General features: G+C 29.5%; 1 protein-coding gene across 7 annotated transcripts in view; it reads left to right on the forward strand.

Moving 5' to 3' along the window:
* LOC127064992 (TLD domain-containing protein 2) overlaps positions 1-15,917 on the forward strand; it is a 103,428-nt gene that overhangs the window by 46,843 nt on the left and 40,668 nt on the right. For 6 of the 7 annotated variants that reach the window (XM_050996752.1, XM_050996755.1, XM_050996756.1 and 3 more), the window contains one exon: positions 3,981-4,069. In XM_050996752.1, the coding sequence (XP_050852709.1) occupies positions 3,981-4,069 (89 nt within the window). Of the gene's footprint in view, positions 1-2,807; positions 3,089-3,980; positions 4,070-15,917 lie in introns of those variants that run through there. The other variant, XM_050996758.1, reaches the window with a different exon arrangement.

Below are 15,917 nucleotides of genomic sequence, written 5' to 3' on the forward strand. Positions count from 1 at the left end.
TATTATACTTATGTACACACCTGCATATTTCTAACTTAGAAACTTTCCTATTAATCTTTTCTTAGAATCATTCCTTTGATAAGTGAGATCGACATAAGCGAGAATATAAATCTTAACATTGATAAAAACGTACGAGTTTGATACAGAAATTCTATCTAATTAATATTTTCCTATTTTATTACAAATCTTTACAAAAAAGAACGAGTCAAAGTTATCCCTTACAATACGAATGAAAATTTGTGTGTGTATCTGTGTGCGTGTGTGTGTGTGTTCCATCATTTTAATTTTAAACGATTTTAAAACGAAATTAACATTTATTTGATTGTTCTTACGAAATAATATACATTCTTATCAAAGATATTATATGAATGAAAGAATATTTCAATCATTCGATAAAGGTAAAAGATTCATGACATATGTAATTAAACAAACGTACTTATATGTACACACATACTTACGTACATATTTCCGTCTCAAATGCATTCTTGTGAATAATATCAGTTCTGATCCGATTCGTATTACATATAATCGTATTACATATAATCGTCAGCAGTACACACAGATGGACATATACACGGTACACGTTCGCACGACGACTTAATAAACCATACCATCTCAAATTCGTCGTACTAAGTATGCAAATGTTTCTCTGTGAGACATTAAAAAGAAGAAGGAAAAAAACAACAATAATAATAATAATAATAAAAATAATAATAATAATAATAATACATTAATATTAACTCATTGCACCTTCTATGACGTATCTAGCATTAAATATGGCCGCTTCAAGAGTAACGAACGTCAGTCATTGGCGAACGCTCGAGATAGTTGCATGAGTGTTGTGTTGTCATTATAGTTATCGCCGTCGTCGTCGTGTTGTGTCGTTGCGTCGTCGTCGTCGTCTTCGTCTTCGTTACTACATACGTTAATTTTTAATTCGCGAACTCTTACATTCTAGTTTCGTTATTAACGATCACGATTATGTGATTTTAGAAATCAAAAAGTGAGAACGCTATACGAGCCTTAAATATCTTTTCAAAAATAGTAAGACAAATAAAGAGAGAGAGAGAGAGAGAGAGAGAAAGAAAGAAAGAGAGAGAAAATAAATACTAAGAGATATAAAGTAGCAAAGCATAATACGTTATCTTTAAAGTTGTATCTAATCTATCGAAAATCTTACGAGATAAGAAAAGAAAAGAAAAAAAGAAAAAAAAAGAAAGAAAACGGTACGAAGAAAGAAGTTCTATCAGTTTTATATGCGATTTTGTGAGAACCAATAGATGATAAGTTTCAACGAATCACAAATTGTCCTTCGACTAGTCGTCACGTGAGAAGTAGGCTTTAAGCATCTCACTTCTCACGTCTCTCTCTCTTCCTCTATCTGTCTCTCTCTCTCTCTCTCTCTCTCTCTCTGTCTCTCTCTCTCTGTCTCTCTCCCTTCCTCTTTCCATATGTCGAGTTACGAGAATAGTTCATCGCTTTTTATAAAAAGCATTCAGATACAAGGAAAATAAAAAAGAAAACAGAAGAAAGAATAATAATAATTAAAAAATACTCGCGCATAAAAGACAATATCGCGTTTTTCGTTTCTCTTTATCTTTCTCTTTTTTATTATTATTTTTTTATTTTTCTTTTTTTTTTTCTTTCTCTCTTCTTTTTCTTCGTCATGCGATAAAAAAATTAACGCATAAGAGAAAAAGAAAGAAGAGATAAGAGGAAACATAAGTAGAAAGTGATGCATCGTTTTTACTACGATCGAGACAGGTACATTCGGACTTCTTCGGTTTTTTTCGGCTTTTTTCGTATAGTTTTTCCCCTACTCCTCATCCTCCCCACCATTATCCCGCATTATCACAAAACGAATGATCTGTAAACCATCCAGATGCAATTATTTTCTTTTTACGAACGAGTATAAATCTGTATAGTGATAGCGCTTTTGACAACGATCGAGAATATCGAGTATTTTGTTTTAATTCATCTTTCTTTTTACTTTTTTTATTCGTTTTATAAATCCTATTTCCTTTCTTTCCCCTTCTTTTTTTCTTTGTGTTTTCTTCTCTTTTTTTTCGCAACAATACAACGCACGTGCGCGATCTTACGAGAATAATCGACGTTCATTCTTTTTACGCGACGATCATCGAGTTCGTTCGAATTATTTCACAGATTACGTTACCGAGTATATATCTGTTAGAAATAATCTTTATAATTCTGTTTCTTTTTCTTTTTTCTTTAATCATCGATTTCCTCGTCAAGCTTGTTAATAACAAACATTTCATCGTCGATTCGGCTACGAATTTTTGTAAGTTCGTTTATTTTTTAAACGTGAGATGGTTAATCTATTGCATATGCATATATAAGTTTCTTGTGATATTTTTATTAACATGTCAAATTTTCGCCGCGAAGTTCTTCCTTTCTATTGTTCGATTTCTTCTTTGTCTTTTTAGAAACTCGTTGCATCGATATTAACCTATCTGTAATATGTATATATATATATATCATATTTATACATAAAGATTCGTTTCTATCTCAAATAAATTCGAATGAATTCTTCGACGAACTATTCTAAGTGTGAAATAAGAAAAAAAAAATAAAATAAAAAAGAAAATTTAATCAGTGACACTTGAAAAAGAAATCATGTCCACTAATCAATTCCGAGGTTAGTTTAATCGATTAATAAAAAGAAGGTTAGGTTGACTTAGGTAAATTTCGTTGAATTTGTTCGATATTATTTCAAATGTTCTTTTTTCTTTTTTTTTTGTGTGATTATTAGTGTGTGATATTCTTTAACGAGAAAAATTAAGTTTTTGAAAATAATAATAATAACAAGAAGAAGAAGAAAAAGAAGAAAAATAATAAGAATAAGAGAGATGTTATAATGAATATAACATCGTCTCGTATCGTTGCGTTCTTTCGATAAGGAAGAATTGCAAAGATACGAAAATGTTAAATTCTGGTGAATCTAAGGAGTATTTGCCGAATAATGTTCGTATTTATGAAAAATCATTTGGAGATTATGTTGTCTACTACGTCGTTAAAGGAGATCCAAAGCTTCGTTTGCCCACGCTTCAATACTCTTCTCCTATTGCAGGTATGCTGAGGATGCTAAAAAATGATATCGTTCTTCTAAATCATTAAATATCGCTTAGATATTAAGGTTTTGTTTTTCTTTTGAATTCGATATCTCGTAATATCTGTTCGTTAGATTTTATCGTTTTGTTTTGTATCACTTGTCGATCCGTTTATGAATCTGCTTGTTTAGAAATTGAAAAAGAAAAAAGAAAAAGAAAAACAAAGACAATAATGGTTGCATACGAATCCGTTCGTTTTGAATTTAGAAATAATACTGGTATTTTTAATAATAATAATAATATGAAAATATCAATATAATTGAATACGTTTATGACTATGTTAGTTCGATTAATCGAAGTCGATCATTTACTATAAGTATTTTATATCGAAATTTTCAACGGCCTGTAAATAATTTTATATATACATATGTAAGCAAAATTACGATTGTTTCGTTAAATACGTATTATTTCTATGATCCTGTCGTCGCACAATTTCTTGGATTGCTTTATATATCGTTTAACACGTGACGAAAAAATACATCGAATGAAAGAGAACGAGGCAATCGAATTGATGATCGTTAAAAGCAACCGTCAATTGTTTATCAAGATCAGTAGTAACACTCGGAAAATCACGTGTCGTTGATTTTAAACGTTCGCTCGTTTATTACATCTAAGATAATTTTCCTTTTAAATGAACGATGATTTTAACTATTCTATTAACTATTATATGAAAGAAAGAAATCGTTTATATATATATTTTCTCATTTTGTACGAAGAAATTAAAAGTTTGTTATTGAATAAAACAGTAAACAGTTTTATTCGAATAATTTATTTCAAACAAAAATATATCACGATGATGATGATAATCATGATAATAATAATAATAATTTAATTTTTTTATGTATATTTCAGATTCCGATAATGAGAGCAAAGATGGTTCTACGACACAAGAAAAAAGACATGGTCGCATTTCTCAACCAAACAACACTATCGCGTACACGGTGAGTCCCTTATTGTATTTTTATTTTATTTTACTTTTTTCTTTTTATATAATCGAGTAATTTATAAAATATAAAATCATAAGACACGTTCCTCGTTATTGAATCAATCGGACGATCGACGATGTCGAGCGTACGATTAGAAGCCAAGGAGAATTATCCTAACCTTTGCACTGCAGTCGTGAACTTTTCTTACGGTTTTATACGCGCTCCTGCATATTCTTCATCGTACGATTCTCGTTAAACGTATAATCGAAATATCCGACAAACATTGTAAACTCAAAGGAGATTAAAAATTAACACAAAAATTATTAATCAATTGTTGAACATTATAATGTTAAATTAAGAAAATTAAGTTTCTACATTTAAAAATAAAGAAAAACTATATATTTATATATATATACTTTTTAAAGGAATTAAATATATATCATTAAAAGGATAATAATATATTCGGATGGACATCTTTCATCACGTCGTATTATTATTGTTACTACTATATTACTTTACTTGATTTAATCGTTGTTCTTCTACTTTCAAATCGATTACGAATTCTATAAAATGCTTCCATCAATTATTTCATAAATATTAATCTCTTTCTAAAAAGAAATGATATTCTGATCTAATGATAATACGTACTATAGCTAAAAAAACAATCGGTTGTTCCAAGTAATATTATGACAGTTTTTGCTAAAGTACTTAAAAATTACATCCCGAGAGATATATTATTAGAATCTGATTTTTCCAAAATTGGAATTCTAATAGCTATTATTGATGTGGCACAATTTAATGCTTATATATTATTGAATCTATCATCTTAATCTATGAAATTAGAAAAGATAAATTAAGAGACCTCCCTATTTATATTAACAAATTCTCATAAAGTTTAATTCTAAAGGAAAACATAACCAATAAGTTCTTAATTCATCTTTCTCATATCCCGAAATATCCAGACGCTGTAAATTATCTAAGACAGGTTAGGTTATAAATCTCTTACTTAGATTATATTACGTCTAAAAGTTTCTAGTCTGCAATAGCCAAATTCTTCTCTATGATGAGAAAATATGAAATACATGTGCCATAATATATTGCTGGATATCTTCATCTTAATCCAGTAATGGTCAATCCTTACCTAAAAGCTTTGAAGTGATGTATAATCTTCTCTTAGATCCGTGTGGAAAAGTTATAAAAACCTAAAGACTAATTTTACGGCTCTCAGTAATAAGATGATTAATTTAATGAACAAAGTAAGCTTATATCGCGAGGCGTCGATAAAATTGGCAAAAGAAGTCACTCATGGCTCTAAAAGTTTATCTATTCAGAGTCCCTTGGAAGAGATTGTAGTTAAATCCAAAATTAGATTTGTTAGCAATGGGGCAATCTAAATCACCGGTACTTTGCCAAGTTCAAGATCTGGTTCACAAAGTTTTTTAGTTGAGAAAATTAGGTTAGAGGAAGATGAAGTATATGTACAGCCTTATTTACTAAAGCAGAGATAAATAATAATCTTTATTTCATCTTCCTTCTATAATTTCTAAACTTGAAAATATTGGATCAACTATATAACTAAGATAATGATATATTCCTAACAAAACAAAACAGTAGATACTTGATTTGTCGATAATGATACATATAATTCTTATATATACATTTATGCAAACACATATACACACACACACATTATACATTATAATTAATATATCATAGAATATATACATATAACTTAATTACCATTACGAACGTTCGAAATCATGAATACGTATATAAATTTACTAAAAACGTTGTTAACGTTTGTAGGTTATATTACTAACTTAATGCTAATATTAGTATGCGAATTAAAAATCCGATATGTTTTATGCGGATAAACGTATATACGTGTATATATTATATTTATATTATATATGTAGATATTATACTTAAAGATTCTGATTTGTATTCTTGATTGAATAATTCCTTTGGAGAGTACGCAGGAAACCCGTCTGCCATCTTGATACGCACGATACGAACTGTTTGTAAGGTCGAAGTACTGGCCTGGCCTATAATATGTGTGTATGTATATATGTACACATACGTGATATCAAAAGAGTAGTTTCGTAGGCCATTGAGAAGGACGATTCATCATTGTTTTGCTTTTGCGTATTACCAATCGAATGGAATTCGTGGAATATAACCTAAATTCTCGGAGATCTGGATTCCTCGAATGTAAACAATATTTGATGCTTGGAAGCTTGAAATAGATCGATTATCTTATGTGTAACGAGACAAAGAAAAATGTAATAGAATTTTGATAGAATTTTCAAACACGCTTTAATAATTTTTTTTTATATGTATATAAAACAAAACTTCTTTATTAAAAGTGGTAAATTTTAATACTCAAACGTGAAAATAATTGAAAATAAATGATTTGTTTTTAAATAATTGTTAAATGTTGATTAATAGCATTGATCGTATCATGCTATTATGACTTTTTTTTTTACAAGATACTGAAAGTATATTAAAAAAATAAAAAATATTATTAATCTCAAACGATTGGTTTTAGAATGATTTTTGAAGTTTGTTATATTTTATCTAAAAGATTACACAATTTCTGTTCGAAATATTTCCTTCTGTTCACAAAAAAAAAAAAGAAAAAGAAAGCGATTTATTTAGATGAAATGTGTTCGGACATTTTATTCTGAATATCTCTATTATCTTCGGAGAAAAGAAAAATATACGGAGATCATTTTTTCTTGGTTTTATATTTGTACTTTATCGATAATCAAAAATTTTATTTATTCGACAGAAGGATATTTTCGTTTTAGAATTCTCTGCGGTTTTTCCGATATAAGAAAATAAACAAAACATCTCGAGAAGTTACTAATATGTTTCGAGATATGACAATGTAAGCTTGAAATATATTCCGAAACGAAAAGCAAAACAGAGAAAAGATTTTATATATTAGTATGATATATATATATATATATATATATATATATATATAAAATGATTATATTTTACTATATCGATAGTATAATTGTATTGTAGTATACTATATTAATAATATAATTATATTATACTATATTATACTAGTGATATAATAATACTATTACATAAATATGAATATAAAAAAATAAATAAGAAAAATATAAAATTATAATATTATTTATACTAATATAATTAAACTTGTGTATGTGTATGTGTGTTACATTCACATTTTACAGTATACTATAATTTTTATTATAATTTTCATATTATATAATTTATTAGACATAACAAAAAATTGGGTCATATAAGATTAAAGTAATTATATTTATTACTTCGATAGATTAATTCTGTGTTTTCTTATATAAAAAACTCGGTCGTAAAAGATTAACGTAATTACATTTATTACTTTGGCAGATTAATTATATATTTTCTTATATAATAAAAAAAACATCAATTTTTTAAATTATCAAACGAAAAGATATTTCAATATTTAGATAATATATATATATATATTTAAAAAGAAATAGATATTTATATCTTATTTCATATTAGATGAAATTTATTCTATCATTTACATAATGTAAAATCGAATTCATGATTCTTGAAAAGAAGAACGATTTTATTTTACGGTTTTCATCTGAATGAAAATCTAACGCCAAGAAAAGACACGTTATCGGGCATGTATTATGCAACACAAAGGAAATATTTTCTTCGTTTTCATCTCGATCCAGATTTTTCTTTAACACATACCTCATAAAGAAACTACTTACATAGTAACATGCAACAATGTACAGTTTTCCGATGAACGAAAGAATCAAGAGTTCTCTCTCGAATCGTTCGTATAAATAATGTTTCGTGATACGTTTTTTACTCTTTTTTATTTCTTGAATAATACCGTTCAGTAATATCTACCATTTAAATTGCATAATATCATTATCAATATGATAAATTATATATTATAATACATATAAATAAAATATATATATATATGTATATATAATGTGGCATTAATTAAATCATAATAATAATAATAATAATACTTTTCCAAAAATGTCGATATTTCATTATAATATCACGGAAAATTGATGTATTATATACATCAATATATTATATAATTATTATCAATTTGATAAATTTAAGTCGTTCGAAATGATAATTAAAAGATAATGATACGATTTATTTGTTATATTCTTTTTTCTTTTTCTTTTTCTTTTTCCGAATTCGAACAATAGGCCGGGCCAATCGATGCAGAATTTTGAGGTTAATTAGTGTGTTAAGCGAGGCTGAGATTTAACGCAACTAACACCATCGTCTGGTCTTATTGTAGCATATAACGGTATCGTAATCGCCATTACTCGTGTATAATCCCCGTGTTACTCTATAATCACGATCAGGATGCTCCCTGAACAATTAAGAGCAGCTTATCCAGTCTGTTTCGGTCCCTTTCACCTCGTTGATCGATTAATGTCTCTAATCTGGTGATTCCTCTTATCTCCCGCGAGCCGTGAAGCTGGATATGTTTAGTCAATATCGACTATATTTGTAATTGGTTTGCTTAATAAATATTAATCAAAATTTTCAGTAAAAGAAAATATATAATGTATATTTAATATATATTTAATATAAATATATAGTATAAATATAATAATAATAATTTTATTATATATAGTTATATATATAATAAAGTTATAATGTATAAATCTATAGTTTATGTTAAATATAAAACTGCAAATTTTGACGTTATTGATCAATATAAATATTATAAACATCGAGTCCAGAAATATATATATATATATATATATATATATATATATATATATATATATATATAGAAATGATATATACAATTTCTTTTTTGAAAAAAACTACATACAAAAGATTCTAAATGATATTTTCAAGTATTGCTATTACATACTTGCTATTATTATTCTTCTTATTATTATTACTACTATCATTATTTATTATCTGTATTTAATATTCGAAAACATTCGTGTTAGATAATCAAATGAAATTAATTATTATTTGTTCGGACAAATACGAATTAATAATTCGATTTTAATAAAATAGGAATATCGAAGTAAAACGCTCGCGTTATAGCTTTATTAACATTATTTAATATATTTTAATGAAACACGGAGAAACGTTGGAGAACGAAATAATGGAGCACAAAATGATGCTTTACCGTTTCTCATTTACACGTACTTATTTATATACCAACATCCATAAATTCATTAGTCGAGATATCTTTCGTCTATTTTGAAGAGAAATTTAATATTTTACTAGACACATGTACGCTTGCATCCCCTCCGAACAAACACCAATTATGTGGGAACTAAACTTTTTTACTCAGAATTAAAAAAGTAAAAAAAGGGAAGGAGAGAGGAAAAAGAAAAAAGACAAGAAAAAAAGGAATAGTTCACGCGTGCAATTACGAAAAACAAAGCAGATTATGTTATTCAGTGATATATTTTCGTTCGTAGCAAAGCATACTAATCGAGATTTGTGTTTGCCCAACGTAAATACGTAATATATATATACATCATATATGCACTTGTAACATACATATATATAACGTGTATGCATATACGTATGTATACTGGTTGATTACAAAGTTAACAGTCAACTGAATATCTCATTTATTAAAACTAATAAAAATGTATAGATCGAATCGAAAAATGATCAAGTAGAATATTTTAATAGTACGAAATAAAAAAAAATCAACAGTTCTGCTTAAATCGAAAGTTTAATGCTTTTTAGTTTTTCTCTCTTTTTAATTATCTCTTAATTTATAATCAATCTTCTATACATATATATACTCTTATACAATACACGCATATGTACATATGTCGCATATAAGCGAGCGTGCACACGCATACACACATATATATGCATGGTTAAGACTCACTGAATACCACGAATATCTCGAGGAGCTATGCACGCAGAACGTTAATTAACGCATACACACATACACAGACACAAACATAAATGCATATGTACATACATAGATATATTTATATATTAAATGCATTTAAACCTTGAAACTCTTAGTCGAGCGGCTGAAATATAATATACGAGCTGACCTACTGAGCAAAATAAAAAAAGAAAAAGAAGGAGAAGGAGAAAAAAGATTAGGAGAAGATGGTTATATATCGGCTGTTGGAAAGAAAGAAAGAGAGAGAGAGAGAGAGAGAGAGAGAGAGAGAGAGAGAGAGAGAGAGAGAGAGAGAGAGAGAGAAAGGATGATAAGCTCGTGGCAAGGGCTAAGGGAGGGGGAGGAAGAGAGGCGCAAGAAGTGAAATTGGGACGATCGTAGCTTTTCTAGCTTTTCTTTTGTCGAATAGAAGTCCCTCCTTACCACCCCTTAGTGTACTCGACGAAAACCACCCTTTATAGCTCCACCGAGGATCGCCTGAGTAAGTCAGAGGAGATGTCGTACCTTAAATAAAAAAAGAAAAAAAGTAAAAAAAGAAAAAAAGACGCAAAAAGTGAAACAATGGCGACGGCCGGTATCTCTAGCTAGGCTCTACTTCCTTTTCATCTCTCGTTACAGAAAACATCATCCCTCTTCTATTTCTCCTTTCTCTTACTTTCTTCTCATCAATTCGAACTAGGGACTCTCTTACTACCCGGATATTTGAGTACTCGAGTACTATATTCAAGACCCTAAAATATCCGTAAATCCATGCAATAGTAAAGAGCTTTTACTATAAGGATATCCTACTGCTCGAGCTATAAAATCAAGGTTAGGATATATCCGTAGATCCTGAGCAATAATAAAATCTAACCTTCTCTCTCTTTCTCTCTCTCTCTCTCTCTTTCTCTTTCTATCTTTATCTCTATCTATCTATCTATCTATCTCTATATTTCTTTCTCTAATTTCTATTACTATCTATTTTTATAGTAACAATAAAATCTGTCTAACTTCTCTCTCTCTCTCGTTCTCTCTTTCTCTCTTTCTGTGTCTTTATCGCTCTATCCTACATTTTACGAGTATCTTATATTAAAAATAGCGTAGAGTAAAGCGTATTAGTAAAATTCTAGGTTAAATCAAATCGAATTTATTAATGTACGATTTAAAGGACAATATCATTATTCCGTAAATAATAAAGCTCGAAGTTAACGAAGAAACGAAGTTCATAATGATTTCAAAGATAATAATTTGTCTTTAAATGTTGTACGAAGCTCTTTTTTAAACGATTAATGGAGACTTTTGCGACGACAAAAATGGAAAAAGAAACATGAAATTAATGGCGAACTTACTTTAAAAGATCGTTTCTAAGGGTGTACTTACGGCTGTATTTCGTGCGGACGAATCGCCTTGTCCTTTTCTTTTAGTAGTCCTAAACGATTATTCTGCGTAGTACTGCAATATTCCTTTCTTGCGAAGCACTCTTAAAAATACTATGGAGTCTTATATTAAGCACGTGTGTCTCGTACTCGATGCTGTACACTACTGTTGTAGATATCCTACAACGTCCTCCATCCGTGCGATGACTAAGTCGATTGTTTATGTATAACCGATAACAATATTGTATCTATCACGGTTAAGGGTAACATTGTAATGGTCGGATCAAAATAACAAAGGCATTAGTTTAGCGAAGGTTAAACAAATATGCGTATATACCAATCGAAAATACTCAAGGCTCTGATATATGAAGATATAAACAATAGTCCCTAATTTCTATTGTCTCTCTTTATATTTCTTTATGCTGTTTATATCTCTTTATATCTCTTTCTATTCTCTCTCTCCCTCTCCTTCTCTTTCTATCTCCCCGTCTTACTTTCTTTTTCTTTCTTTCTCTTTTCTTTCCTTTTCTCTCCGTCTTTCTCTCTCTCTCTCTCTCTCTCTCTCTTTCTTCTCTTCTCCCTCTCTCTCTCTCTCTTTCTCCTCCTCTCTCTCTCTTTCTCTCTCTTTTTCTCTTTCTTCTCTTCTCTCTCTTTCTCTCTTTCTCCTCCTCTCTCTCTTTCTCTCTCTCCTTCTCTTTGTCTATCTGTCTGTCTGTCTTTGTCTCTCTCATTCTGTTTCTCGCACTCTCTCTTATTCACTCTTTTTTTCTCTGTTTCTCGCACTTTCTCTCTCTTTCTCTCTCTACTTTCTCTCTTTTATTTCTGTTTCTGCTTATCTCTTTTCTATCTACTCTTTCTAATCGCTATGCATTATCCAAGCCAACTTTCTGTTGGCCCTAATTTCTCGTTTTAATATTTCGATGATTCCTTTTGCATTCTCTCTTAATGGTTCAGAAACCACTTCCTATTCTCCTGCTCCAATTTTATCTTCTTTTCTCTCTCACTCTCATTCTCTCCTTCTCTCTCTCTCTCTCTCTCTCTCTCTCTCTCTCTCTCTCTCTCTCTGTTTGTCTATTTTCTCTCCTCTCCTCTTTAATTCTTATCTCGTCTTATGGATCATACCAAAAATATGCCAAAAGTATATATCTGTGCACTTGAAAATATAAAAGCAATTAGGTTTGTGCACTATATTTTTGTCTGCTCTCTATTCATCTATTAAAGATAATAAAAGATCGGAGATTATTATTTAAAGCTGTTTAATATTTTTTCGTAAATTTCTAGTTATAAAAATACAATGAAATAACAGAGATGGAGAAAGAAAAAGAGAGGAAGAGAGAAAGAGAAAAAGAAAGAATATAAGAGAGTAAGAAAAAGAATATGAAAAGAAACGAAAATCACATCGCAATGTTATCGTAGATTCACGTATATTAAATAAATTTTTTTAATGGGAAGTTGGAAATAACGAATAAAAATGGTCGTCGCTTATTAACGCGTCGAAATTAAACTGAAATGTTTAATGAGTGTCTTGGGTAAAGAACATTTTTTCTAATTGCAATTCGTGTTATTAATCGAAAGAAAAGAAAAAGAAGATAATCATTGTGTAAGATTCGATCTATGTACGTTATTCCACGCATGTATATATATGTATGTACATATACATGTACATATATATATATATATACACATACATATCACGCATGCACGTACGTGTTCATTCTCCAGTTAATTAATTGATTTACACGGCATACCCTGGCTACCAAGCCGAATACCCAGAAGGAATTTCCTCGAATTCCATGGAATTTCATGAAATCCACACATCCTTTGATCCGTTTCATTTGGATTTCATAGGGGAGAAAAAAAGAAGATGAAAAAAAGCAAAAAAGGGGAAAAGAAAAGATTAGATTAAAAGTATCCGTTGTCCACTTCAATTTTTCTCTAATGAAAGTATCGCCGAGGACATTGTTTGTTTGTCCAATTAAATAATGATCTTTCGATGTTCGAATTGAAAATTAAAAAAAAAAAAAATAAATAAATAAAGAGAGAAAGAAGGGAAGACCAAAAATAGATAAGTAAATACGAATTATACAGCTAGTTCCGTCGTCCATAGATGTCCGAGCAAATATCTCGCGACTGGTTGAAGTTACAAGAAAGTTTAATAAGAGAAGTTTTGCGCTGCCCTGCTTTGAGTCAGTTACAAAGTGCATGTAAACATTTTATTATTTTTCTTTCGTTCTCTCTCTCTCTCTCTTTTATTTTTCTTTCTTTCTTTTTTTTTAATAGGCACCCATAATTTTTCTTTCTTTTTTTTTTTTTTCATATTCATATGATGTGATTGCCATTTGCAATCAAAATTATATCGTTGTTATTATGCCGCGTTTACGAGGTATTCGATATTAAAAGATACCGTGTGTTATGAAATAAAAAATAAAAAAAAATAAAAATGGAAAAAAGAAAAAGACCATCGTTGACCAATATCTCGAACGATGATTTTCTTTTTTGATACAATGTGTTATGTGTACATTTAAATTTTACATACATACATTAAAAAATCGTGTAAGTATATTTATATAACGTTAAAATCACTATGGCCTAATAATCGGAACGAATATTGAACTCTGCGAATTGGCTTTAAATAAGTCATCTCGTTTTTACGTTCGACCATTTTTTTTCTGCATTTTTTTCTTCTTTTTCTTCTTTTATCTTTCTTTGACGTCGAGAAAACGTTTTTCTCGAACTTCTCTAATTTATTTTACGGTTTCTTTGAAGACTCTAAAGTATCGCACGTTCAAAGTGGTAAATCGTTCTTTTCCGGTTTCGTAAAGAACCAAACGATTTACAGACCTTTCTACGTGATAATTTATTTATATTTTATAAAGACGGCGAGTTCCGTCCATTACGTTGCATCATATATTTTTCATACGTATCTTGTAAATGAGCTCTCTTATTTCCTAACTTTCAGTTTTCAAGCAAACCTTTGACCATAATGGAAAGGAATATATTTGAGAACGTACAACGCGAATTTATTTTATAGATAAAGTAAACGCTATATAAATATATAATCGAGAATAAAAAGGTTAATACAAATATAATATTACATATACGCAGACACATATAAAATCTAAATCAAAAAATCTAATTCGACGAAAATATAAAAGAAAGATTTATCTCCACGAAAATATAATGCTGCGTTACATTATTATCGACACAATCTATTCGATCATTTACAAAATTTTACATCCAATATCAAAGTTAATATTATTTCACCAGAAAATATTCTCATTTCGTAGATATCATTTTTTCTAATCCACTTATAGACTCTCCTACGATTTCTGTTCCAATCAATTTCAAAGCTTCGATGAAATATCATATCATATTGAAAAATCAATGAAATTGTTTATACGACGTGTTTAACATCAAACATGTTCAACGTTATTAGAACATACATGAATAAAACTTTGAACACACGGTATAGAAGAGAAAGAGAGAGAGAGAGACAGAGATATATAGATAGATAGATAGATAGATAGATAGATAGATAGAGAGATAGAGAGAGAGAGAGAGAGAGAGAGAGAGAGAGAGAGAGAGAGAGAGAGAGAGAGAGAGAGAGAGAGAGAGAGAATTCACTGCGATCGATAATAATCAGCTTACGTAGTAACTGATGTCTATCGATTTCTCATTTATGCATGTGACGCACGCGCATCGGATTGTTTATGCGAAACATTGGATAACAATAGCTTATACGAAATTACCTATAGTGTTCTCATCCAGAATGGCTTTCGGACGTTGATTAAAAAACCTTGGAGCTGTTCTGCGTTAATTTTTCTCCGTTGCGATCACTTTCGACCTAATCCCCACTCTCTTCTTTCGTCATTGCTCCTTACTCTTGCCCCCACTATCTTTTTTTTTTTCTTCTACTCACTATTTCACCCCTGACACCGTCGTGGACTCTTCCTTATTCGTCCTATAGCTCGCGGCCATTTTGTTTCCTTTCTTTTATTTTCTTTAATTTCTTTTTTCTTTTTCTTTATCTTCCTTTTTTCCTTTTTATGATCCCTTGATAACGCAAAGAGAAGACAGGTTTTCTCTGTTATACAAAAAAGAGAGTTCAAGAGATAAATTTATTTGAAATAACAAGTGAATTGGATCGATTACGGACAAGAGAAACTTTTCGATCTCCTTTTCGTATTAATAAAATGAAAAAAGAAAGACGAGAAAGAAAAAAGAGAAATTCAGAGGAAAGATAGAAAAGAAAAGGAAGAAGAAACTAACTTTCTTCTTTTCTCGGAAATTTTAACGTCGATTCATACGTTTTCAGTTCGATCTTCATAGTTCTCAGTTATCGTAATTTTCAATCGTTCACATTTTACACGTGCCTGTTTTATTCTATAGGATGTATCCATTAGAATATATTTCAAGAATATATTCGATTCACACAGATCAAAGCGATTAGCTCGACTTTTAGATACTTTTTTCTTTTCTTTTCTTTTTCTCTTTTAATTTTAGTGCCGGAGCGATCACACGATTCTTAACTTTTTATATTTAAGATAAATTTCATTGATAATCTTGTTTAACAATATTAAATGGCAAAAATTTTTATGGACGT

Source organism: Vespula vulgaris, chromosome 7 (genome assembly GCF_905475345.1).
Source record: "Vespula vulgaris chromosome 7, iyVesVulg1.1, whole genome shotgun sequence".
Taxonomy (NCBI): domain Eukaryota; kingdom Metazoa; phylum Arthropoda; class Insecta; order Hymenoptera; family Vespidae; genus Vespula; species Vespula vulgaris.